Below are 25,559 nucleotides of genomic sequence, written 5' to 3'. Positions count from 1 at the left end.
GGTGCATCTGAACATGCAATGTTGACAGCAGAATGTCAAGACTGAAAGTTATTTTAAAAATATTCATCTCTTCTTATCTCTCTGGTATTAACAAAAACCAAAATAAAATTAATTTCCAAAGCACACCGCCGTGACCGTGATTAAAATAATCTTTAAGCATTATTTACAAAGACAAAACGTGTTATGAGAAAGAACTTGGGCAGTGTTTTCACATGAAAATGAAGCAAATACTCAGAGAAATCTCAATGAAGTGAATGGTGCAGTTTTTCTGCCTCTCTCCCCCTTGCAGGCCTGGCTGCTGAGGGAAGCAGGGATCTGTGCCCAGGTGCCCACACCACACAGCCATGGCCACAACCCACAGGTGCTGAGGCTTCCTATTACTGCAAAAAATTCTCCCAAAGTGAGATGAAGATCAAAGCTCACAGAGAACCCTGCTAAGCACAGAGTTGGGTGTTTGTCTGCAGGAAAGCTCAGCACTGACTCCTCACTGGGCGCCTCCTCCTCGTCTGTGAAACAGCCCCAGCGGGGAAAAGGCTCCTGGAAAACAGGGGAACAGCTCAGGAGCAGCAGCTCAGCTTCCCAAAACCCTGGTGCACCCACACATCCAGGGATTCCACCTCCAGCTGCACGCTGAAACTTCCTCAATTGTGATCCCTGCTCAGAAGGTCACAACTTGGGCAGCTTGGACATGGGCTGGGCTCGATGAGCTTGAAGGTCTCTTCCAACCTAGAAATTCTGTGAATTCTGTGAACTTCAGCCCCAGGAGCTGTGAGGAGAGCTCAGGTTTGTCTGCCAGGGCAGGTTTGTGAGGGGTGCACCGTGTCCTGCACCGAGGGCTGCGGAGCCGGGCCAGGATGAGCAGTTCAGGCACCAAGAGTCTGCAAGAACCCAGAGTTGTACAGCAGAGATCCCTCATTTCTGCTCTGCCCCAGGCTGTGACAGAGCTGCCAGGTTTGCTCTGCATTCTACTCATCCAAGGAGTTAAAAAAGCTCCTGCAGCCTCGTAGCTCTCCCAAAGCTGCTGGAGTCTGCAGCACGTGTTCCCTGCAGCCTGAGGGCCCTTCTACTGCACACAAGGAACAACTTCCTCCTCCTTGGCTTTTTTAAAACAAAGGATGCGATAATAAATGTCACAGAAGCTCTACAGGTCCCTGGATGTTAAAATCAGAGTCACAGGATGGGAAGGGACCTTAAAGTCCATCCAGTGCCACTCCCTGCCATGGGCAGGGACATCTTCCACTGTCCCAGGTTGCTCCAAACTCCCTCCAGCCTGGCCTTGGGCACTTCCAGGGATCCAGGGGCATCCACAGCTTCTATGGGCACCCTGTGCCAGGGCCTGCCCACCCTCACAGGGAAGAATTTCTGTATATCCAACCTACATTTCTCCTCTTTCAGTTATTGAAGATAATTGTATTTCATCCAAATATGTCAATCTATCTACACAGTTTGTCTCCCGGTCCCCAGAGCCTAACTCCAGGGGCTAAATATCTGAAAAACTGTTTTTATTTTGGTTTAAGCTGTTGAAATCACTTTAAATAAGGTTATTACAAAGGTGATATAATTCTGGCTCTTGAAATATCTTTCAACATATTGAAAAGATATAATATGGTCATGTTTTGGGCCTGAAATCTAAAATGTGTGGGAGAAGGATTTTTCTATAAAAGAACACAAAAGCATAGCCTTTGGCTATGAAAGTTTGCCAAAATTTCATCAAGTCATATGTCCCTGGAAAGTATCTCTTGGCAGATGCCCTGTCCTGTCCACCAGGGATGTTCCATCTGGATTGCAACGTCCCTGCCAAGCTGAGCATGTGCGATCCACTGGGAAAAACCAGGAGCCCTTTGCTCTGGGAAGAACAAAATTCCTCAGAAGAAAAAAACCACTCCTCTGCAGCTCTTGCTTGTGGCTGCACGAAAATGTGGGTGTGGAGAAGGAAATGAGAAGGGTGAGACACGTGGCTGTTTCTGGGAAGGGTTTTGGGTTTCCTTCTAATGCAGAAAAGTCAGGCAGGAAGGACCCAAGGGAGGGCACAGCCAGGCTGAAAATAAGGAGAAATAAATGGGAGAGAAGAGCAGGACAAGAGAATCTATAAAGGGGTTGGGAGACTAAATGAAAAGAGGCAGATTTACAGAAAACAGTAGGTTTTCAAACCTCAGGTGTAAGAGGTAAAGGCAAAAGGTGAAATGAAGTTGTTACTTCCAAAGAGAGCAAGAATAACCCATTTTCCCCCCAGGTAAGCCTGGACAGGAGGGATGCCGTGAAGTGGAACGAAATACTAATATTAAAATATTAATATGTTTAACCTGCTGTAAAAGCAAACCCCCACGCTTAGCTGAGGTGATGAACTGGGACTGGAGAGGCAGGACTGTCTCTTGTCAGATGAGGTGGAATTTCAGCTGTACCTCACTTTAATCTCTGCTAAGTTGGTTAAATGCTTAAACTGCTGCTCCAGTTGGTTAAATGCCATTTTAACTGTACACACCCAGGGAAATGGTCACCACTACGGCCGCCTTTCAACTGCACTCGATGTTTAAAACACATATCAGGAGGTAAAAATGCTGTCAGCCCTGAAAAATCAAGCGTGAGGTGGTCACCAGCTGATAGTGTTGTACCTCAGACTTTTAGTTGTAATTTAGGGATGTTTGTAACACTGAAGGGAATCATCAGCAGCTATAAATCCTTTAGATTGGTCTAAACACTCTAAATCTAATTTATTATTCAGCTTCTTAAATAGGTTCAGGCCATATACAGGATGAAAAAACATAAAAAAGAATAATTATCATCGATTACAACTAAACTTAATTAGAATATATAGAATACATAGAATATATGATGATATGATACAAAGTAGCTGTTGCTTCAAACCTTCTTTTACTGAGACTTTTGGATACAACGTGAATATGAAGATACTTCATCAGATAAACAGCTAAGAAATCAAAGACAAAATTGCTGTTTCCTTCATTAGAATAAATTGATTCTATTCAGACCTCAAGGCCAAACTGAAGATCCCATTCTTATTATCTATCTACTACAAACCACAAATATAAGCAGTGATTTTTTACAGACTGAATTAGATGTAGATGTTCATTGAAACATTCTGCCTGTTGGTTATGAAAATCGTGTTAGACACAACATTATGTTTTTCATCCTCAGAGTGAGCCTGAGATACTGAATTTCAAAAGTAAAAAAAGTAGATTGGGAAATGTAACAGCATAAATTTTCTCCTCTACAAATATTTTATAAAATTTTATCTGAAGAATTTTTTAAACCTTTGGAATTTATATTTATGTTAGATGTTGGCAAATGAATGCTTTCTAAATGCTGTCAGCACTGATATCTCTAAACCCTGAAAATGTGTTCCTCAAATACTGCAACAAAGTTTCTAAAAGTCAATAAAAGAGTTTAATTCACAAATATAACTGTGTATATACTGAAATATAGAATAACAGAAGTAATTACCTTTCAGTATCTCCACTGACTGTATCCCCTGCTCTCTGTAGAAGAAAAATAAAGAGCATTAAGCACAACTAAAGACCAGACTTCCTTGGTGCTCTGGGCACAGTGAAACAAGTGACAGAGGTAAACCACAGTCATTCTGCAACTCTAAAGCAAAGGAAATGGAACATTTATTTCAATTTCCAGCTAAGTTATTTTAAAATGAAGATTGTGCTTAAAAAGAGCAATGCAAATGCACCTTGCATCTGCACTTACAAATTAACTTCAGATGCTGTGTAATTGTGATCAAAGCTCTTTAAAGTAAGGGAGCTAAAGTTTGATTGTTTGCTAAAGTGTTACTATTTGAAGGGGAGTTTAAATGCAAAGAACAAATATTGAAATACAGAATACAGAATTTCAAAAGGACAAACTTTCTTTGACATCATTCTTGCACTTTAAATAACTTGATTTACCTCACTGGTTATTCCTTTGAGGTTTGGAAATGAACCTGGCTTTGTGGAGTAAGTAGCAGCTGATTTGGGGTTAAAAATAAAATCTTCAGACAGTTTAAGTTACTTTAAAACAAGTTTTATGACGGAGGATTTTTCCCACAGCTAAGAATTGAAATATACAAAAAATGAAATTACAACCCCCTACCCCCAAATAGGATGTAAAATTCACATATATTTGTTTATAAATGCAGAAATCTGCTCTTGCACAGTCTTTGACTTTCTGGATAACTGATCACTTTAGTAAGTGCAATGTTTGTGTGTTAATGCCTCTTCTTGAGGCCTGCAGCAGATGTTTGGTCCCAGATAATACTGACTCACAGATGAGTTCAGAGCACACAATTGGAAGGGACAGGAAGTTTGCTGGGGCTGTTGCACCTCAGGGCTCTGCACAGGAACATTTTTGCAGCAGAGTTTCTGAGGCAGCTCTAAAACCTGCAGGGGACAAACACATTTTGCCACCTCCTCCTTCAAGAAGTCTCCCTTGCCCCAGGGGAACCCAGCACAGAACCAGTTATCAACTTTTAGTGTGCTTCAACTCAAATATTCCAGCAAATGTGAGCAGCAAGGATGATCCCACTCAAATAAGAAGCCTTATCTGATAAAAAATAATGAAATGCTGCCCCTAAAATAATGAAATGGTTTCCCTAAAATAATGAAATGGTTTCCCTAAAATAATGAAATGGTTTCCCTAAAATAATGAAATGGTTTCCCTAAAATAATGAAATGGTTTTCCTAAAAGCAGGGAGTTCTCTGCCATTCCTTTCTGAACCCAGGTAAAGGCAGGAGCTCCCACTGAGTGATGGAGCACAGGAAACCCTAACAGCCTCTCCTGAGAGCCATAAATGCCTCAGTTCTCCTCAGAGTATGCTGAAATGTAGCCTAGAGAACAAAAAAAAAAAATTTACAAACAAATTGAAAGTACCCTGTAGAAATACTCCCATTTTCTCAAAGCAGACTGGAAGGGTTAACAGCGTGCAGCTAAAGCAAAATATCTGCTTGAGAGATGTTCTGCTGCTGAAAACGCACTGCTAAATACAAATGCAGCAGTCTGAGCATCCCTGGAAATACAGGGGACAGCCCAGGAAAATATTGTGTGGCCAAGCGAGCAAAAGAACTTTGACAGCAGCACTACCCGTGCCACTGTTATAAAAATAGAATTTAGTCCTACCAGAAGGCTCAAAGCTTTCCTTCTCTTATCCCTCTGACTTCTAAGGTTTCTAATTTTAGCAAGTAAAAGTGGGACTACTAATTCAGTCAGAGCTTCCCATTCTATTTCTTAATTTCCTTTTCCAAAAATGCTCCTGAAGTAAAAGCAAAGTGTTTCCAAATCAGGGTTTGTTCCCTGTCTCCCAAATGGGACCCATCCCACGCTCTCTTCCCTGACAAAGCTGAAATAAACCTCCCTCACCCTACTCTGGCTGCTCTTCCCAGCACCTGAATTACAAATTTCCATTGCTATAGGAACTCAATTATTTATTTCCTTCCATGAAAATGCACAAAAACCAACCTCAGTCACACGTGAGCACCTCAGATTGTGGCTTCCAGATTTCCTTTGATCAGATATATTTCATAAACAATTATTAGTGTGATGTGAACTTGCATATATTAGGCTGAAAAAAGACTCACTGGAGAGAAATTTGCTTCTGATAATAAACCACATTTTTCTAGAGGTCAGTCTTTCAACACCACAAATTTTTCTGCATTACCAAGCATTAATTTCCAAAGATATTGAATAATGTAATCTCATTAACTGAAGCACAGTCTGTAGCAGGGAAATTTAAAAAGACTCTATAACAGTGTGAAGAAGAAAAATATGGTTTAACCATTGAACAACTCATAGATTATTGTAACTGATTATTAGTTGCTGTAATTTAGAAAAGAGCAAAGAAGAACATCTATATAAATAGAGAGGGAGAGGAAATTGTTGATATAAGTACTTGAAACATAAAAAACATAATTGCACCTTTTAAAGATTTTATCAATAATTAATTTATTAGAAGAAGAAAAATCTCAGCTCCTGACCAACTCAGCACTGACACAGAGATTATTATCAGGATTTGAGTGTGGCCACTGAGGATTACCACAGACCTTTGTCACATATTTATCATCTCGTATTTGACTGATTTTTTCCCCAAATAAGCTCTCTTGGGAGAACAATCTTGTTGCCAGCTTGAAATGCCAACCTTTATAAAGATTTCTGATACTACACATGGAAACACCCACACTGGCATTTCTATAAATGTTTACCTATAGCTAAAATTAATTTCCTTGTGAAATTGTAATTATATGCAGAAACATTGCTGACAATGACTTACATGTGGAAGGCCCCACCTTCATTTTCAGCCCCCTTATATAAAATTTTTTTTGAGCAGTTACTTCTTACCAGTTTGTGACATTTGGGGAAAAAAAAAACCCCTTTCCTAGTTCCCAAACTAAAACTTTACTTCATCTTACTACAAGGCCACTTTGATGAGTAGCAGACATGTGGGAGGCTCAGGAGGCACAAGTCTTGTCATGCTGTCAGAGACTATAAAGCACAAATTCTGTGAAATTCAGGTCACTGGCACCTATCTGCCTTCTTCAGTCAGCTCCACATTTCTGGAGCTCTAGGGATTCCCAGGGATCTGCTTCTGCCTTGCACGAGTGGAGATGAAAGGACAAAAAGGCCTCTGTGGTCCCACAGGCAGATCTGAGGCTCCTCTCCCAAAGGAAATCCTGTAAAAAGTCCCATTTACCTGAAACTTCTATAAATAACTTACAACAAAAAAAATCGTTCCTTTGAATCAGAATTTCTTCTCCTAAGTGAAGAAATCAGATAAACCACAGAGAGCAGAAGTCTGAGCTGCAGAGGTCGTGTGAAAATGTTCAACACTCATTATTTACTTGTTTCCTAATCCAAGAGGCAGGAATAGTTGGTAATGAGATTAGAACAGCTTCATAATGTGTGTTACTAATCTCAGTGGCCAAATTAAAGATATTTATTCCATCTAGATATATCATTTATTCAGATGCAAAGACTGAAAAGCTTCTTTATCATACTGTTCTTTCACTCATCTCTACTTAGATACTGAATTATTATTAACAAAAGTAAAAAAAGAAAAATCATTCATTCTTCTGCTCCTTTAACTCATATATTTATTATCCTGAAGATTTCTTTATATCATGTTTGTTTAAAAACAATCAAACAGTGGCCTTGTTACGAGGGGCTTTACTTATCTCTCTACCTCAGAGAGCTGCGGCTCTCACCCACTGAATCTGCTTTCAAAATTATCATGCTGAGCTAAAAATAAAAGCGAGGTTTTCATTCCACTCACCCTTGCTGAGGGGAGAGATAACAGAGACAGGAAACCACCCAGTGTAATCTACATTTGTGTGCAGTTTGAGGCACTCACATTTGTGCTGAAGAAAAACCAGGTGAGGAAGGAAGGCAGAGGGAAGGGACGAGTTTGTGATTATGGGGGATGATGAGAATTGTCAGCTCAAGCTGGGGAACAGGGGAGGCAGCCAAGGGAGAGGTGAGGAAAAACAGTCAATTCCTCCCCCTTCCTTTTCCTCACTTTCCCCATTCCCATGGGAACAGGTTACCTGTGGCCCTGCCTGCCCAGGGCTGACCTCTCAGCTGTGAGATGTTTGTGCCATCATTCTCCTCCTGGGGAAGGGGGAAAGGACAGGGAGCAAGGCTGAGCCACTGGGTAGAGAGAAAAAATCAGAGGAGTCCCCAAAATGTTTCCACTGGATTCTTACACATTGATCCTTTCAGCAGCAGGAGATGATATTTGTGTGATAAGCCAGAGATTTCTATTTGGTGAATCTTCTGGAGGATAAATATTGCAATTATCATAGCAATAATATCACTTGTAACTAATATTCATTAATAAATAGCTGTTAAATTCAGCTTCAGACTATAGATATGTCTAAACTGTTTTTTTTTTAGGTAGCCTGGCAAAACAACAAAAACAAGGCATAAATTCACTTGCTAAAATAATACAGTGCAGTACAACTTAGTTGTGTTGTGGCTCTCTGGAGTCAGAGGACTCCAGAATGTTTTACAAATGGCAATTTACCCACAAAGTCACAGCAGGTTAATGAATGCTTCATTTGCTGACCTGCATTGGTGGTTTGTAGTGATTTGTTTGAAGACTGCAGAATATCATCATTTAAATATGCTCTAATAGAGCAAAATTACTTCTGAAAACACTGCATATGTTTGGATAAAGGCAGCCTCGTATTTGCTTTGTGCAAAGTGTCCTGAAATAACTACAAATACACGGAATTCTAGGCCAGCCAGACAACCTGAACCTTTGGAAGCAGCAAGAACGAGCAGCCAGTCTCAGGGCTGAATCTGCAAATATCCATCCTAAATTGCCAAACACAATCCCAGCCCCTCTCCTGAGCTTCTGCAAGGGGCTGCTTCTTCCCGAAATCAAGGACAACCTAAGTTCTGGGTTAACACCTGTTTAACCAGTGTTTCTTTTTTTTCCTTTCTTTTTTCTCTTTCTTTTTTTCTTTTTCTGGATCCAAGTCAGTTATGAAGTTCTTGATTACTGAATGAATGTGGAAACCTAAAGACTGATGGCATTATTGTTAAAAAGAGCTTTTCTTAACATTTTATTTCCCTTTCTTTTCCCTTATACTGTAAAATACCTTTTCAAAATACCTTTTTCCCCTCTAAGCTGTTTATAGATTAATGAAGGGTATAGTTTAGAGAGTCAGGTCTAAACAGAACTCTAAAGAAATACATTATTGGACATTGTTACTCAAGGATCCATCTTCAGGTGGGGAGGGAGACACTTGTCAGCTCAAGCCTTCATGTGCTCAGTCCCAATAAAAAGAATATTATTTTACAATCAGTACAACTGGGCAGACTCATTTTGAAGTTACAGAAGCCAGAAATACTTGTGTTTGCTTCTCTGAGCAGCCAGAAGCCACACAACCATCCTCAGAGTGATTTCCCAGCACAACTGCAAGGTAGGGAAAGAAGGTTTCCCTTATTACAGATACTTAAAAAGCAAAGACAGGATTTATTCAGCAATTCAGAAAGGAAATAAAACTCTGAAGGAAGTAAAGCTCATCCCTGACAGCACAGTTTTGTTTCTTTCTGCAAGAGCAGGAAGGGATAAATAAAACATGAGTGCTTTTCCTGCAAAATTGGCAATAAAAGGCTCCTCCTTCAGTCAGTGGAGCTGAATATGTGTGATTCTCCCAGACTATCTTAATTATTCTACTTATCAGAGCAGCACTCAGACTGCCTGTCATCCCAAAAAAAGCATCTGGAACATCTGGCTCATCGCAGCGTGCACCCATTACACAACACCCAGCTTTACATCGGTTTTGCACAGGTTTTAATTCTCAGCATGTACCATTAAACTTTATATCGTTTGTCAAGCTGCCTCTGCAGCTCCAGGAACAGTTAAAGAGCATTTCCATCACCCTGTGCCACGGGGATGAGTTACCAGCGCCCTGGGATCAGCAAGAAGGGAATAAAAAGTGAGTTGAGCAAGTTCTGTGTGACAATGAGTAACCCTAAAACACCACCGTGCTTCAAATTATCTTTAAAATAAAAAAGTGACTCCAGGTCTGGCACTCTCAATGAATACCCTAAAGCAGCCATTATTTCTGTTTTATTGTGAACATTGAAATGAAAGAATTGATCTTAAAAGTCATTAAAAATTAAGTCTTTTCAACACACTGAATTCTAATTCACACCAAAAAAAAATTAGAAATTCCAATCTATTCTCCAGTTTTTTAATATATGATACTACAAAGCAAAAGATCCAATTATTTTGTAGATAATAGGCCCAGAACATTTATCACCAACTAAAAGCAGATGAGAGATCATTATCCAATTGGAAAATTTGATGTGGTAACCAGCAAATTGAATTTCAGAGCTACAGAAAGTTGTGCAAGTCTGAGGCAATAAAACCACAGAGTTGAAAATTGTGTGGATTTCCAGACTGGATCTGGAATGAGAACTTCAATATTCTCTTTTTAGATGGAATCTGGTTGCCACAGAGCAAAATGGAACTGAGCAGCAGGATAGGTCCAACTTTCTATAACTTTCTGCAAAATCCTGAAGATTTTTCAAGGTTTTTTTTGTGTTTTGTTTTATGGTCAGAAATCCAAAACGAAAATTTTCCCAGGTACATCCAGGTCTACTGATCTGGAGTCCTGTGTGATAAATTTATTTTCTGCGGAATGAGATCTGGTGATAAAAAATAAGAGCATATTCAGTTTTTAAGTCTATCCTTGTAATGAGCCCATATTTAGGCTCAACCTGGTAAATGATGTCACTTCAGAAGTGAAGCATTAATAAACATAGAAAGTCATGTTCCAAGAGATACTCTATTAATTAATAATTATTTATAACAGCCTTGCTAATTGTAATTGACTCTTGCTTAGGTTCTGTGACATTGCATATCAATTAAATTAGAGTTATAAATATATCCTGGAAGGGGGCAGTGTTTCTTGACAGGAATATTTTACTGCAACATGGCTTCATGCATCATTTTATATCCTGGGCATGCTGCCAATATTGCATTACCTAAATATCCATTTTATATAGGAACTCTGCATCCTCCCAGCAACTTATGAAATCAGGCTAATTGTTTAATTTTAGGTTCCAAATCAACATTCCTTCCAAAGCATTAATCTAGTGGTGAATCTCTGCAATTACCAATTTTGCAAAACTTCTTACGTCTGGTAATTTGAACTACTGTTAAGTGAGTGCCTTTTTGGGGTTTTTTGCTACATATTTATGTTAATGCTTAGAAAATTAAGCAATGGCTAAGTGATGCTCCATTCCCCCTTCCATCAAGCCATCCTTGTTTGATTACCAAATATTATCACCTTCCTTTCACTAAAGATGATGAAAATCCTATTTATCATCTGCATTTCCCAGAGCATTTATTTGGGCTGGAATTTTGATCTGTATCCAGAAGTTGTGCTGGGCATGTGTTAAGGGCAGAGGATTTCATGGAAATGTGATTCCAACAGCTCTGCACTTTCGCCTTCCATTGAAAAAACACAGAGCAAATGTAAGAAGAAAAAGCTAAACCAGTTTTGTCAACTTTTCTAATACAAATGTAGCAAAAACTCTTTTAAGATGATTTGGTCTCATTATCCAAAAAAGGTTTATGTATGAAAATGCTTATGAAAATCCTGGTAACACCTTTAGATATTAAGGAATTGAGCTGACCCACTTAAAACTTAAATTTATATCTAAGAACACAACAACTCTCTGTTACTTTTCTTTTTTGCTATCAAGCTGCCATGAAATTTTCTTTGATATTTCACATTTTTGTTCGGGGTAGCTCTCTTTCAAGATAAATATGCCCTTTTTTTGCTTGGCTTTTCAGAATTCTTTCAGTATTCCAAGTGGAAAGACGTTAATGTGAATGATTCTGTGCTGCCAAGAACCCACAAAATCTGTGTCAGCAACTCTGTATTTGTCGACTCAGTTCCTCTTGTATATTTATAAGGCAGTTGACAAAGTGCCTCAGATATTCTGATTCCTGTGATTATCTCCTGAAGGACTGCAAAGGTCTCTTTTAATGCTGCTCCAAACATTTATGGTGATAAAAGGATTAATAGTGCTCTGTCAGTCCATGAATAATCATTTTACCTGTGCCCTCCCCTGCAATCACTGCACGTGAAACAGAGTTTGTGAATAGAGACTTTTAGGGTGGGACAAGCACTCCATGCACAGTTGTCTCTTCCCAGGATAACTCCTGTTTTCCAGGTTCCTGCTTTTCTTTCAGACCCTTTAGAGTTGATATTTTATGTCATTCAGGTATTTTTAAATATCTAATTTATTATCATTCAATACCATACTGCTAATTTATCATGTCTGTTCAATTAGCTGCATGATGGTGCGGAAATCATGCAAGGAAATACAAATTCAGTCCTGAAATCCAGGGTGGAATTTGCATCTCTCCCCAAATGACCCATTTCCCTCTCTTCAGAACTCAGGTGAGCCAACAGATCATCAACAGAATTCCAAAAACTGACTGAAACCAGCTGATTTATCTACCAAGTTATGAAATATTGTTGGGGTTTGTTGCAGGGTTGTATAATAATTTTCTCATTCACCCTAATAAATTGCCTGCTGATTTTCTCTCCAAAAATCCTTTGCTTTGACTTTGGGATGCTGATAATCTCTGTCAGAGAGATTGAAATCCACAATTTAAACAAATACATTTAAATAAACAGTAATTCTATTAAACTCCTCTGTTTTTACAAGACACAGTAATCAAAGTGGCAATACAAAAGCTTATAAATTAATGTAAAATAGATCATTATCAGGGGCTGAGTGCAGGATCCTTATGAACCTTAAAAGATAATACAATCAAATTAAGCTAAACTCAGTGAGACTGAGTAATTAAGAGTATAATTTTATTAAAGCATCCGACAGCAAATGATTCTTGCCTTGTGTTTTGCTGTTCTATCCTGATTTTTATGAGAAAGCTGTCGTGATTCTGACATTGAAAAAGTGACTTTTATGGGAAATTTGTCATGCCACCATCACTGAGCAGCCCTTCTCAGACTGTGAAACAGCATGAGAACATGAAGCAGGAGGTTTTGTGGTCTGGATCAATGGTGAGAGGAGAACACCTGGCTGAGGCAGGGAGGTGTTTGCTGGGCACTCACGTGGTAGAGTGGAACCGTGTTGTTCTCTGCCAGGGAGAAGCTGAGCACGTCCTGCTGCCCTGGCTCCAGCCTGATGCTGGAGGCCAGCACCGAGGGGCTGATGGGGTAGCTGGGGTTCCCTGGGGCTTTGCCCTTTTTCCTGGACCTCCGGCCCGTGTCCCGTTTGCTGTCCTTCTGCGCCAGAGGCTCCTCCTGGATCACCAGGATCTTGTCATCGCTCAGGTAGCGCAGCAGCGAATTCTCAGAGTCAGTGGTTGGAGGGGAAGGAAGGCAAAAAAAGAAACATTAGGAAGAGGAAACCAGCAGAGAACCGTTCTGGCTGCCCAGAGACCATCACTCGGTGCTGTTAAAGGGGAAAAAGTCGTGTGAGTATCCAGGTAATTGTGACCTCTCACTGCCAGTTTGCCATTTCGTGGTATTGCATAAAGCCAGTTTTACATCCTATTTCAGCAGAGGGATGCCCTCAGAACACAAACACAAGATTATTTTAACAAACTGTTAGCAGAAGACAGTCCATACCCATGGTCATTAATTCCTAGACCTTGCCCTTTATCCCCCAGGAGCAGAGGCTGGGTCAAGGCTGGACAGCTTTTGTGGCTCCACAGGACAATGGCTGGATAGATCCAGTTGCTGTTTAACCCCTCAGGTTTCATTGTTTTCAGGGTTATCCTGGTCCTTTTTGCCTGTATTTTTATGCAAGTATCAGGGAATCTCACCAAGTGGAACGTGAATGGCACCTGAGAGAGCTTTGTGTGTAGGACAATGGGTCTGCTCCTCCCTGACTCCATTCCACCTTCACTGACACCAGAAAATGTTACTGGGTTGTGTCACGCAGGGAGCGCCCCTGGAACCATTCCAGACACTAGGATTATAATTTCAAGGAATTTGACAAGCTGGAATAATGGTTTTAAGGGGATGTGCAGCATATTTGGCACAGTTTCAAGATGGGAGCTGGCCAGGCAACAAGTCTGTTACTGTCTGTAACAGTGAAATATGAGCTAAACATACATCAACAGCTTTGGAATAAATCAGAAAAGGCTTGTGCCTTAAATGAAATTTATTTTCTCTTGGAATGGAAGTTTACTGAAAAAGGTAGTTTAAAATCCTGTATTGATCTTCAATAATATCGTTCATTTTTTGTCACATTTTTAAGAGACAAGCTGAACTCCTCTCAGCTTCCAGACCATGCTTAAAAGATTCTAAAAAAATAATATTCAAGAATCTTCAACCATATCACAATAGTTATGGTTGTATATCTGAAGAATATTCCTTTGAATGATATGATTTCTTTTTGGCAGAGAAAATAAAGGAAAAAATAAACTGTGCAATCACTTTTCTTTCTTGCAAAGTTCATAATTCCCACTGGGACCAATGGAAGTTTATGTGATTAGAACTGCTGGGCTGAACACTGACAGCACAATTGCTGATTCCTGTTCCTAATTTTAATTCATTCTGATCAAAATGTTCTCAAAGGATGTTACCTTACATCTGTAACATCACTTACGGTTTTCTAGGGCTGTGCAGATTTAGAACTGATTGCTTTTAACACATATCTGAGTCTTCAAAGTACTTTTTCTCTTGATGTTTATGTTTCTTTATACTAGAATTAAATTCCTCCTACTAATACAAATTTTCAATTTTCAGAAATAGAAAGAGAAAAGCACAAATACTAAACAGGCTCTTCTATATCCTCTATGGCACTAAAAAAAATAAAAAAGAGAGATTTTTTTTTCCTGTGATGCTCCTTAAGCAACAAAGAAAAAGCATCTTGGAGAACAGCAGAGAAAAAAAAAATACTCACCTCTGCTTCCCCTCTTGTACATGTTCTGTTCTTTGGTCTCCCCTATCCAGCTGTACTCAGTAGGCATCGAAACTGGCCTCAAATCTCCTGGAAACAAGGCAAGGAAAACCAATATAATGTTTGAAGCCTAGGAGTGGAAGGCTGTGGGGTCAGCAATATCTATAAATTCCAGGGGTGACACAACCCCTCAGAGCAGTCCATTATTAGAGCTGGGGCCCTCAGGATCACTGAAACCTCCCAGAGCCTCCTCTTCATCACCCCAGCCTCAAGGGAAGGTGAAATTTCTTCAGCTTTGGTGAAATTCTTTGTGGATGTAAAGCAGATTATAAATTTATTTGGAAGCTCTGCTCTGTACAAACTCACTCACCCATTAAACAGGTGTTGGGAATAAAGAGAGAAATTAGATTTTAAGAGAGAAAAACAGATTTTAAGTGGATGGAGATGCTGTAGGAAAAGCAGAGAGAGAATGAATACAGACACAACACAGATGTGCCAGGGAAACAGGAAACCCCCTGAGCTGGGAAATCTCACGGTGAGAAATGAGAGGATCTCATTTCAAGGCACATCCATTTCCACGGGCTCAGAAGGAAAACCTGGAGCACACTTTGGTGCCAAGGAGCAGCAGAGAAGATGCAGGGGTTTGAATCACTGGGATTTCCTGGCACTGTGGCAGTGAGATCCCAATGTGCCCAAGCCATTCCCTGCTGGAGCATCACAACAGGGATGGCACCAAACCAGGAACAGCCCCAGAACTGCTGGGAACTGGAGGGCTGATATTTGGAGTATTGAGATTTCCCCATGTTCCACTTGTGTGCACACCATGAAATTTAGAGTATAAATAATCCTATGGAAAAAGATGTAATTTCATTTTCTGCCTCACAGCTGAGGATACCTTTAACTACAAATGTAGGATTCAACTCCTGATCCTTAGAACAATATCAATTATGATAAAAAAATCAATGAATAAAAAAAAAATCACTATTATCAAGATTATAAATTTTAAAAGATGAAAATAGGAAGGCACAAAGCAAGTGAAGATCAACATAACCAAAATGAGCAGTTTTTCTGTAAAGAAAGGAAAGATCTGAAGCTCTGAAATGATTTATAGACAAATACAGATACCACAGCACAACAGACATCAAAAATAGAAATTTAGGACAGGAATCACACAAAGCAAATGAACGAGTGATTTTGTAAACTGCTTATTTCACTTCCAAACCCTTTCCCAATGAAAAGTAACCTATAAATTGTTTTGACATGGCAGCTGGAATATTTTTTCTGAGGAGCAAAAAATTGTTGTGTACAAGGATACCAGAATAAAGTGAAAGAAAAAAATATATTTATGACATTTTTGTCTCTAACACATTCATGGAAGAGGTTTGATATGCATTGCTACAAGAGCTCTTTAGACCAGAGAATTTTAGAGTCAGAAAAATAACAGAGTACAATGTTAAGTAAACCAAAAAAATGCACTGCAATGTTGTTAAAAACAAGCTTCATTTTCACAAATACGTTGGAAAAAAAGGACTTTTTATTTACCTGCTTGGATTTTGCATGTACTATCAATACCCATCACCTGCCTGAGTATCCATCCACCTCACAGCTGCACAGGAGCCTTATTTCTAATAATGGCTGGAATTCTGGAAAGTCCAAGGCTGGAATTTTGGAGCAGTAGTTTGTGTCAGCCCAAGCAATAATGAAAGTGGCTGCTTGGCCAGGAAAGGCTTGAGAAGTTTTATTTTCATTTCTTTGCCCATGGCTCTGTGGTTCCAGCATCAGTTTATTGGAGCTGCCATAAATTCTGTCTTTTTACTGAAAGACACGTTGTCACTTTGGTGATTGATGTCACCTCTCAGCCAGAAAGTACAAAACCTTCCACTACAGTAGAACATAATTTGCATCTCTGTTAATCAACAGATTAATTAAACCTGTAGTTCAAAAAAATTCTGGTTTGGCAGTCATTTTTGAGAGAAAGGCATATTTCAGAGACTTTAAAACCAAATTCCTTCTGGATTTCAATCAGAATTGTCCATCATAGACAAAAAAATCTTGTGTTCTCCTGGGATCAGGCAGAGAGCCCAATACTTAAAGTCACCATGAAGCAAGAATTTATGAAAGCAAGCCAAACACACCCATCTGGCTCCAATTTTAATCACAGTTAAGATTTCTCCTTATCTTTCATTCTAAATTTGTTTTAAAATGATGTCACTTCACAAGGAGATAAAGAGTGAACATTACTGGTTTTGAGATGGGATCCTATTCAGCGTCACAGCTCTTTCAAGCATCAAGCAGATGACTGAAGCAGTTACTAAAAATATCCTGTCTATAACAAAGATTTATTAAGATTTCCTACTCTGAACAAGTTCTGTGTGCATCTACACACCATCAAGTCCATTTTACTTGCCATTTTTACCAGAAATCCAGCTGCAGTCAGCAAATTACAGCAGCAGGGGGGACGTTCTGTGGAGCTGATAAACACAAGATAAACACTAAGAACAGGAGGCAGAGAAATGGCATTTCAGAGCATCCCTGGTAGCAAACCCCACGCCAGACTAAGCAGCAGCAGAATCAGTGACTGCAGTGCTTTAAGAGTTTTCTTTTCTTCCCCCCACTGTGCTCCCTCCCAGCTGCTGTTGGATCTTCCACCAGAACCCCTCTTGGGATTCTCTCCACTGAACTGCAGCAGGATTTTAGTACCTGTGTTCTTCACAGACACATTTCCCTTTACTGCTCTGAGCTTCTCAGAGGTTTTCCCTTTCCTAAATTTCAAAGACAAAAGACTTAGGAAGTTGTTGGGGCTTTCTAAAAAAAGGAGGAAAAAAACCAGTCTCAGAGTAGGTGAATAAAGTACTTATGGATGACTTTGAATATAAATGAATATTCAAAATATAGCAGCTTCCCATAGGGAACACTACTGTCATTGCTTTCTCTGAGGCTCAGAAATAATGCCACTTTAAAAATCAGAAAAAAAATCCAGTTTTCAAAAGAAATCTCCTATCTGAAACCCGTAAGTTTTAAAAAACTGTCCTACTGCCTTGAAAATAAAGCCACTGAAAATATATGGACCATACACTGCTGTACTTCATCAGGATTTTTTTCAAAGTCATTAAACACCAAGAAATTCAGTTTAAACATAGAAGCAAAAAATCTGTCAGTTAATTTTCAATGCCACCTTTTACACAGATCCATATATTCATATACAGGCACATGTGACTGTACACTCAATAGGGATTTATATATACACAAAACTTTTATAGAAAAAACAGAGTTCATTATTGTTTCAATAGCATTTTATATATTTAAGAAGTCCCCATCCCAAGATTTTGAAATACAGTTCAAGCACTAATGGGTGCATCATAGGGTGCTTCTCATGCATTTAATGCAGCGCTGAATTTTGAAGGGCTTTCCATCTTACAGACACTGATACCACGAGGCAGGCCCCTACTGAAGTTTAACAGCCCAGAACATTGCAAATGGAATAATCTCCAGGAGTTTGGGAGGGGAAAATGAGTAAATCAAGATGCTGGCCTATCCAAATAATATGAATTTAATTATCATTCAACGTTCCAGCATGAACTGCAAAATAACCAAATAAATAACTTACTGCTGACCAGGAATGTTAGCGTGTAATTCTCCTAATTATTCCTTCATGTAAACTCCTGTTTATTGTTCAGAGCCAACAGGTCTGACAAAGAATGACAGATTTTTTTTGGGGGGGTTGCAGAGTTAACAGCACAGTTTGTAAATCTGGGTAGTTAGAGGAAGGTGAGGAAATGCAGCCTACCATGAGTGGGGGTTTTTTCCCTTCTCCTCACGCCTGTGGCTCTGCTCCTCTCGTACTCAGAGCTCCCAGGGTGGCCTTCTCCTTCAATCAGAGTGTAGTATTTCCCACTCTCGTGCTCCAGGAAATAGTTTGGAGACTCAGAGCCTTTCATCCCAGACTTTCCAAATTTGCTGATGTCATCACAAGACATTATTCCAATTTCATCCCTAAAAGCAGAAGATGATGGAGAAATGAGCCAGGTAAGGTAAACTTCCAGCATGCAACAGCCTCTCCCAAACAAATAAAAAGTCTTGCAATTGAAATGCTGAACTTTATAAGTGAAGCAATTCAAAAAATGTAAATTAATAAAACCATCATTAGGTGCAGCTTTAATTGTGAGATAATAATTGTGAGATAACATCCAGGAGATTCCTAGGATTTGAAGGAGAACATAAGGAATTGTTTTAGTATGAGCAGACAAGGGTTTCCCCTGCAGAAATGCTCGAGGATAAGATAGAAGCAGACACATAAAAGTAAATCAAACTAATTGATTAAAGACTTCTTTAAATACTTTCTTGATTTAGGACTAAACCCAGGTTTTTCTCATCTAAGTAAAATTAATTCACTTAAAACATGATATGATGATAAATCTGTTTTGAGTTCTTAATTTTATTAATTGTTTAGATTGATGGTGGGGAAGTTAATTTTGCTTTTATTAATCTAATGAAATCAAAGTGTAAAATTTTATTTTTCAAAACCTCAAATTCCTTAGGACATAAATACCTGGGTCCATAAAGTCCTGACATAGGAGAGAGAATAAAAACATCCTGGAGTGCAGAGTTGTCCATTTTTGAGGACATGCCCATCGTACTCGTTGGGGTTGTAGAGCTGCTTGTGGGGCTGGTTGGAATCACAGGCTGTGAAAAACAAAAAGGCACAGGAAGAATAAATTAATATTTCTGTGCTACAAGAAACAACACAATCAGTGGGCATAATTTTAGGAATTTTGACCTCTTTTTTGGATCAGCTGTTTTTTTGAATTTCTGAAGTTTCTTCCAAGAAGGTGTCTAGTGAAACTCCAGGCTTCAAGACTAGTTATGAAAGAAACTGATAAACGACCATTAAATTAATTTAAAAGCCACCTCAAGGGAAAATCTGAGACTCAATCAAAATATGATCTTTAATCAATGCAGAAAATCAATTATCTGAGGAGAAAGGACACACTGTATTAAATGCCATTAATACAGAAGTTAATTACAGAACTCTGGAATACTTGTACTGAATGAAATGTTGGTTTCACTGGAAGATTTATTGTTAGCAAGGACAGAACATCTTGATTTTTTTAAGAAAGCAGAATTCATTGTCCTTTGGCTTTATAGCCATGGTGATACAAATACCTGTTCTACGGTAAATAGCAAAGAAACAGAAATTAACCTAAACAATAAATAAATATCCTTGATGATTTTTACTTTTTAAACTTTTACATGATGTTGGACACAATTTTTTGATTCAGATGTCACAGAGAAGCTCAAGCCAATGGTCTGCAAGGACTAGAAGGATGAAAACCAAATATTTTGTGCAGGATACAGAGATATAAACAAAGAATATTTTTCAACCAAGGTTCAGTCTGTGTTGATACTCAAGAGATAGAAGATATTTTTATTTATAAAAGTTATGCTTAAATAGGTACAACCATTTTTCTACAGGTGGAAGGAAAACCCAGCAACTCAAAATTTGGATGAAAGACATAAACACTAATCTTTTTCTAAATAAAATATTTTCTCTCCTCTAGAGGTAAACACTGAAATATTTTTTATGTAGTTCAAAAAGTAAAAGCACCCCTAAATATCAAAAAATGATGTTTTTTCATAAGAATGTCAGTCTGCAAAGGGGTCAAAATTATACTAGTTCTCTATGCTTGTTGTCAAACTAAAAAATGGTGTAATTGTTCTGGATCAATTATTTGTGACAGGAAGGATTATTACAATTTAAAAAGTTCTCCAAATTAAAAGGAAAAAATACAAATAAATATTGTATTTGATTTGAATGAAGTTGAAGTGTGCAGAGCAATATTTGCCATTGCAAATGAAAATAAAACCAAACCATTTTGTCCTGAGTGGGAAAATAATTGGAGAGTTTAAATATTTAAATAATTTTCTACTATCACATCATGTCAGCCAGAGACAAAGGGGGAAAATGGTATCACAAATCTCCCTGAAAGATAATGGAGCACAGAGCTGGCAAATGAAAACTCTGCTGTTCTTAACTGAGCATCAAGGGAAACCCTCTAAAAAATAAGAATAATACAACCAGGCCAAGTAATAAATTTTCTAAGGCCTCACAGATTCTGTATCATCAATAATTCATAAATTATTATGTGATATAATATATATATATAATATATAATATATATAATATATATAATACATATTATATATATAATATAATATATATGTGATATAATTTTAAACTTAATTATTGTAGAAAAAAATATTAATAACCTCTATAAGTGCCTTAAGCAACAACAGAAAACACGATGCCTTTTATTCAAAACTTCCTGCTGTGCACCAACCTGAGGTAACAAATATGATTTCAAGTTCTTAAATCCTATTTCCTTTTTGCCCTCCATAATTATGTACTGCTTTTGTTTTGGTTGGATTTTTTTTGTTTGTTGGTTTTTGTTTTTTTTTTTACCAGCACTAAATCAGAATGGAAAAATTGCTCCACATGTGGACATATAAATAGAATTATGGGGTGCACCATGAAAATAGCACATGCAGGGGAATGTGTATGGATCTGGACCTGGAACACGCTGTGAAATACAACAGTGTGTTGTTGTTATTCCTTTTTGGGGACAGGCTGACTTTTGATGAACTGTTTCTCCTGAATCTGCTCTCACTGAGGTTTTTTCTTGCAGCGTGTCGCTCTTTGGTCGTTCCCCATCCTGCTTTTGTCTTGGTGCTGTGTCCTCTGCTCATCCCCAAACCAAACTTAATCCGTGAGCAGCAGAAAACTCCAGAACAACAAACAAACCAACCCAGAAATTCTCCAACCAGTTCAGCACATGGAACTGCTCTAGAGTCTAAAAACTCCTGCCAAAGTCAACGAAAGGCGAGGACGCTGCAGCCAACAGGAGAGGGAAGTGAGCTCACTGCTTCCAGCAGCAACAAGCTGTTGTGTCAGCTGTCCAGGAAGCTCAGGCTTTAGTGGCATCTTGAAATTTAATCAGCCTGCTTCCAAGTCATTACTGACAATAATAAATAATACCAGGTCCAGGTGAGAGCTGCAGGAAACGGGCAAACCCAAAACCTGCGTCCTGAAACGGATCCAGGTCCTGACACTTGAGCTTGTCTCTGTGGCAGGAAGAATAAGAGATCTAAAATTGGTTTTCCACACCTCATAACAGAATCTACTCTTAAGAAGTAACACTGGCAGGGCTGTTTTTGTTTTCCAAAGTGGTTTATAGTTTTATTTAAATATCTCACCCCACTGTTCTCTGATACAGAAGAAATACACCCTGGGAAGGAGATGCTTCAAGCATTTCAAGCCCCTCAGGGACTCCTCAGGAGAGGAGACATCACAAAACCACAGCTGCTGATAATTCCACAAAAGCACCTTGGTGCGCTTTCTGTTTTCTGGCTACCATGACAAAGGTGGGCATTTTTGATGGGAAATGCTGTGCCACTCATGCAGTGAATTCAGCACTCACTGTTCACTCTGACACAGCCTCCAGACCCAGAGCTGCTCGTGAATTATGATTCTTTCATGTAAAAATATAAAGAGAGGATCTCTCTGGAAGCCCTGTGCAATTGCAATTTCCATTTTGCTGCCTCTGGAGGCTCTGTCTGAAGTTCACAAGTAGATAGATGAGCATCTTGCCAGAGCAAAGGATGTTATTCCTGCAGCATTATGACAGAAAAATCCCCCCTGGGTGTCACAGGGCCCCGTTCCTCTCCCCCAGGGGCAGCCACAGAGAAAGAAAGGTGGCCCTAAATCCCACTGTCAGCATTCCTGGGCTGCAAGGATTACACAAACTCCTTAAGTGAAGCTCCTGTGTGGGATTCAGGCACTCTGAGAAATGGAAGATTTAGAAAATGCCAGGCAGTGAGGAAATCTGCCTAGATAAGCTTGGAGGGTTTGTTTTGTTTCATTCATTTAAAAATCATTCAGAAACATGTTCATGTATGGTGTGAACCATACAAAACAGCTCTGGGAAGCTTCCACATTATGGAAATGCATTAACTTTTTACAGGATGTTAAATGGCATTAAAGACAACCATCAGTATTTACTGACTTACTGGCAAACCTTTCCTTTAAAAATGACACTTTGAGTTCAGTGCTTCAGCCAGTTTTTCCTGCTGCAGGAAGAAGCAGCTGTGATGTTCACAATTCTTTCTTTATTTTTTTTTTATTTTTTTTTTTGCATCAGCAGGTTTTCAAGGAATGAGTACACAGAATATACCAGAGGTTCTATTATCCCTGCTACCAAAAACTCCAGCTTCATGCGAGGTGTGCAACAGAGGCAGAGTTCTCCTGGAATTTAATGGATCTGACACACTTGATTACAAACAAGCAGCTGACAGACTGTGAAATAATGGAAACAGGGAGGCACTGCTGCCTCTGCCAGGCAGAGCAGCCACTGAACCTTGTTCTTCATAAAATTATCTGTAAATTTTCTTTCCTTGTCTGAGTTCCTGTGGCTCCCAAAGTCACCAAAACATGGAGAAAACAATCTGATCATTGCCACACTTATTTATCTCAGCACTCTGCTTCAGAGGAGTTTAGGACAGGCTCCTGTTCCTTTCACTGGAAGGTAAAATTCCAGTGTTTTCTCTTGAATAAAGGATTTACTGTGACATTGCAGCATTGCAGCAGCCACCTTACCTGCAGTGCCAGAGGCTTCCACCTCACGTTCTTCAGAAGGGCAGGAGCAGAAACCAGGGTATTCTGAGGACGTTTTTTCAAGGTTAAAATCACTCCATTTGGGTCTTCCCATAGTGCATTTACTAGGTTCTTTAACTGCCAGCCAACCTAAGGAAAAAGTCCATCACTGAATTTTGAAAGCTTTAACTTGAAACGTGAAGGAAATGTTCTGTAAATCAACAAGGTCTATTACAACCTCCAAACACAGGCAGGTTTTATAAACCCCTCTGGTCTGAAATCATGCTGCTGCAGCTGGATTTTTATCTTTTTTTTGTTCCTCTAGCCATGCTCCTGAACAAAATAAGGTAGAAGTGAACACTGTTAGCCTTTCAATAACTTGTGAGATCACGGAACATTTTAAATCAGAAGATGAGGTCATGAAATCGTTTCAGTCTGGGTTCTGAGTCTCAGGAGTGAGGAGGAAGCCAGACTGTGCTGGAATAACACATGTAGCATGGATGTAAGAGCAGTGAGACCCTGCCTGGAGATAAATTATCATTTCTTGGTTTATCTGTACAGCCCCTGGACACAGCTGAGTCTCCAAGTTCCTGTAAATTGCAAACAGAGCCATAAAAAAGGACATCACTGGCACTGTAAGGATGTGCCACTCAGAAAAAAACCTACTTAGAGACATTTCTTAATCATCTTGATTGTTTAAATAGGAATTTACCATGAGTTATTTATACACAAAACCAGAAAAATGTTTTTTAGGGATTTTTTTTGTCCTTTTTTTGCCTCTTCTGTTCCAGTCAGATCAGATTTTTAGAGCGTGGCCATGGTAAAGCCCTGCCATAAATGCTGTGACTGCCACAAATGTGAGCAGACCTGCAGTGAGCAGGAACTGGAATTCTGTGTCCATAGTGAAATTCCCAGACACAACTTTCCCAAGGCAACTGCATCAGCCATGGAATGAAGCTGTGAGAATGAAAAGCTGAGTGAACCCCAGAACAGGAACACCCCAATACATGCAAGCAGGAAATGTTTTTATACTGGCCATGTTTGATCTGTTGGAGTTCACTAAAATCATTTTAATCATAATTTCTCTTCTGACCAAAGTGTGAATTCCCACTGATTTTAAAAACCAGGAAAATTAATTGTTTAGGTGCCCAGACACAGAGCAGTCTTCATTCACCCCCTTGTTATATCAGGTGGAGTTTATAATTATTTCCTCTTAGAGGAAGAAAATATCTGATTACACAAAAAGGTGAAGGGAAAATAATAGAAGACAACCTCCAAGAGATTTGAACTAAAATCCTCTTCTAAGGGCTGAAGAGAATTTGGGATATTGACTGTGAGGTTCCAAGCTGCCTCCACAGCGGGCCAAAGCCAGGAACCCACTGTGAAAATCCACCTGGGACAGAGCTGCAGGATGTGCCAGAATTCCAGAAAGGGTTTTAAAAGCTTTGAAAAATTCCGTTCTATTTTTAATGCTGCTGTTCTATTGAAAACTTTCTAAAAATGCACTGGCCACAGAAAACAGCAGTAATTATAAATAGGTCACATCCAAACAAATGCAAGGATGGCAGCTTGCAGCCCAAAAACTCCTCCAGTTTGGAGAACAGGACAGAGGCCATATATTTTTTTTTCCTCTTCTACTCAATTATAGAAATCAAATGGAACTCTCTTTGATTTTTATAGATTGATGTAATTTTCAGATTGGCGAAATCCTTAGAGTTCCGTGGGCTCCTTTTAGAAAAGAATGATAAATAATTAATTTAACAATAAATTATTCCAATGAGAACCTTAATGACAAAACCATTAAATACCAAGATCTATCAGAGAACCTTCTGCAGCCATTACTACTGGGTGATGATAAAATGCCCTCAGGAATTTGGACAAGTTATCATAAATTGTGTTACTAAAAATATCTTTGAAAAAAGAGAAGTCATTAGAGTGGATTAAAAACCTTCGTTGCAAACCAGTCCTTGAGTCAGATTTTGACATTTACTCCTAAAGAATCAGTCTTTAAAGCAATTACTGACTTCTAGCTCTGGTAAGATGCATCCTCCAGAAAGGTATTTTTCTCCTTTAAGATTTTTAGGACATACAGTCAAAATTGAATTCTACAACATGGGTTAAGCTATTTCAGCAGTTAAATTACAGTTAAATTACAATTAGAATAATGAAGAAATAAAAGACCAATGTGATGCTTTTTATTTTCCTCCATAAATGAAAATAGATGCCAATTTAGATGCTAAAGGTGGAAGAAACCCAGAAGAATGCAAAAGAATTCACTTTAAATGGCCAGAGACAGGCAGATGTTTGAAATTTCTGTAGTTTAGACTTAAAATTGCCACAATCATTAATTTTTATTTGTTTGTACATCCTCAGTATGGAAAGAAGAGCTCCAGGTAAAAAGAAACCTGTGGACTACTGTGTATACTAAAGGATTTGTTAGTTTTCTCATAGAAACTATGTGGTGGAAAATTAAGAATATAACATCTTTAAAAAGAATAGTTCCAAAAATACTAATTGCTAA

At 38.9% G+C, this 25,559-nt stretch overlaps 1 protein-coding gene across 1 annotated transcript in view; it reads right to left on the bottom strand.

The window, feature by feature from the left end:
- LOC131583671 (connector enhancer of kinase suppressor of ras 2-like) overlaps positions 1 to 25,559 on the bottom strand; it is a 166,439-nt gene that overhangs the window by 27,413 nt on the left and 113,467 nt on the right. Inside the window, exons 9-15 of the mRNA XM_058848054.1 lie at positions 23,042 to 23,188; positions 18,941 to 19,074; positions 18,179 to 18,384; positions 17,092 to 17,148; positions 14,396 to 14,481; positions 12,594 to 12,842; positions 3,460 to 3,494 (exon numbers count right to left, since the gene is read on the bottom strand). Coding sequence (XP_058704037.1) covers positions 3,460 to 3,494; positions 12,594 to 12,842; positions 14,396 to 14,481; positions 17,092 to 17,148; positions 18,179 to 18,384; positions 18,941 to 19,074; positions 23,042 to 23,188 — 914 coding nt within the window. The remainder of the gene's footprint in view (positions 1 to 3,459; positions 3,495 to 12,593; positions 12,843 to 14,395; positions 14,482 to 17,091; positions 17,149 to 18,178; positions 18,385 to 18,940; positions 19,075 to 23,041; positions 23,189 to 25,559) is intronic.

This window comes from Poecile atricapillus, chromosome 12, assembly GCF_030490865.1.
Source record: "Poecile atricapillus isolate bPoeAtr1 chromosome 12, bPoeAtr1.hap1, whole genome shotgun sequence".
NCBI classification, from domain to species: Eukaryota; Metazoa; Chordata; class Aves; order Passeriformes; family Paridae; genus Poecile; species Poecile atricapillus.
Note: the sequence above shows the minus strand (reverse complement) of the source record. Positions and strands in the feature narration are given on the sequence as shown.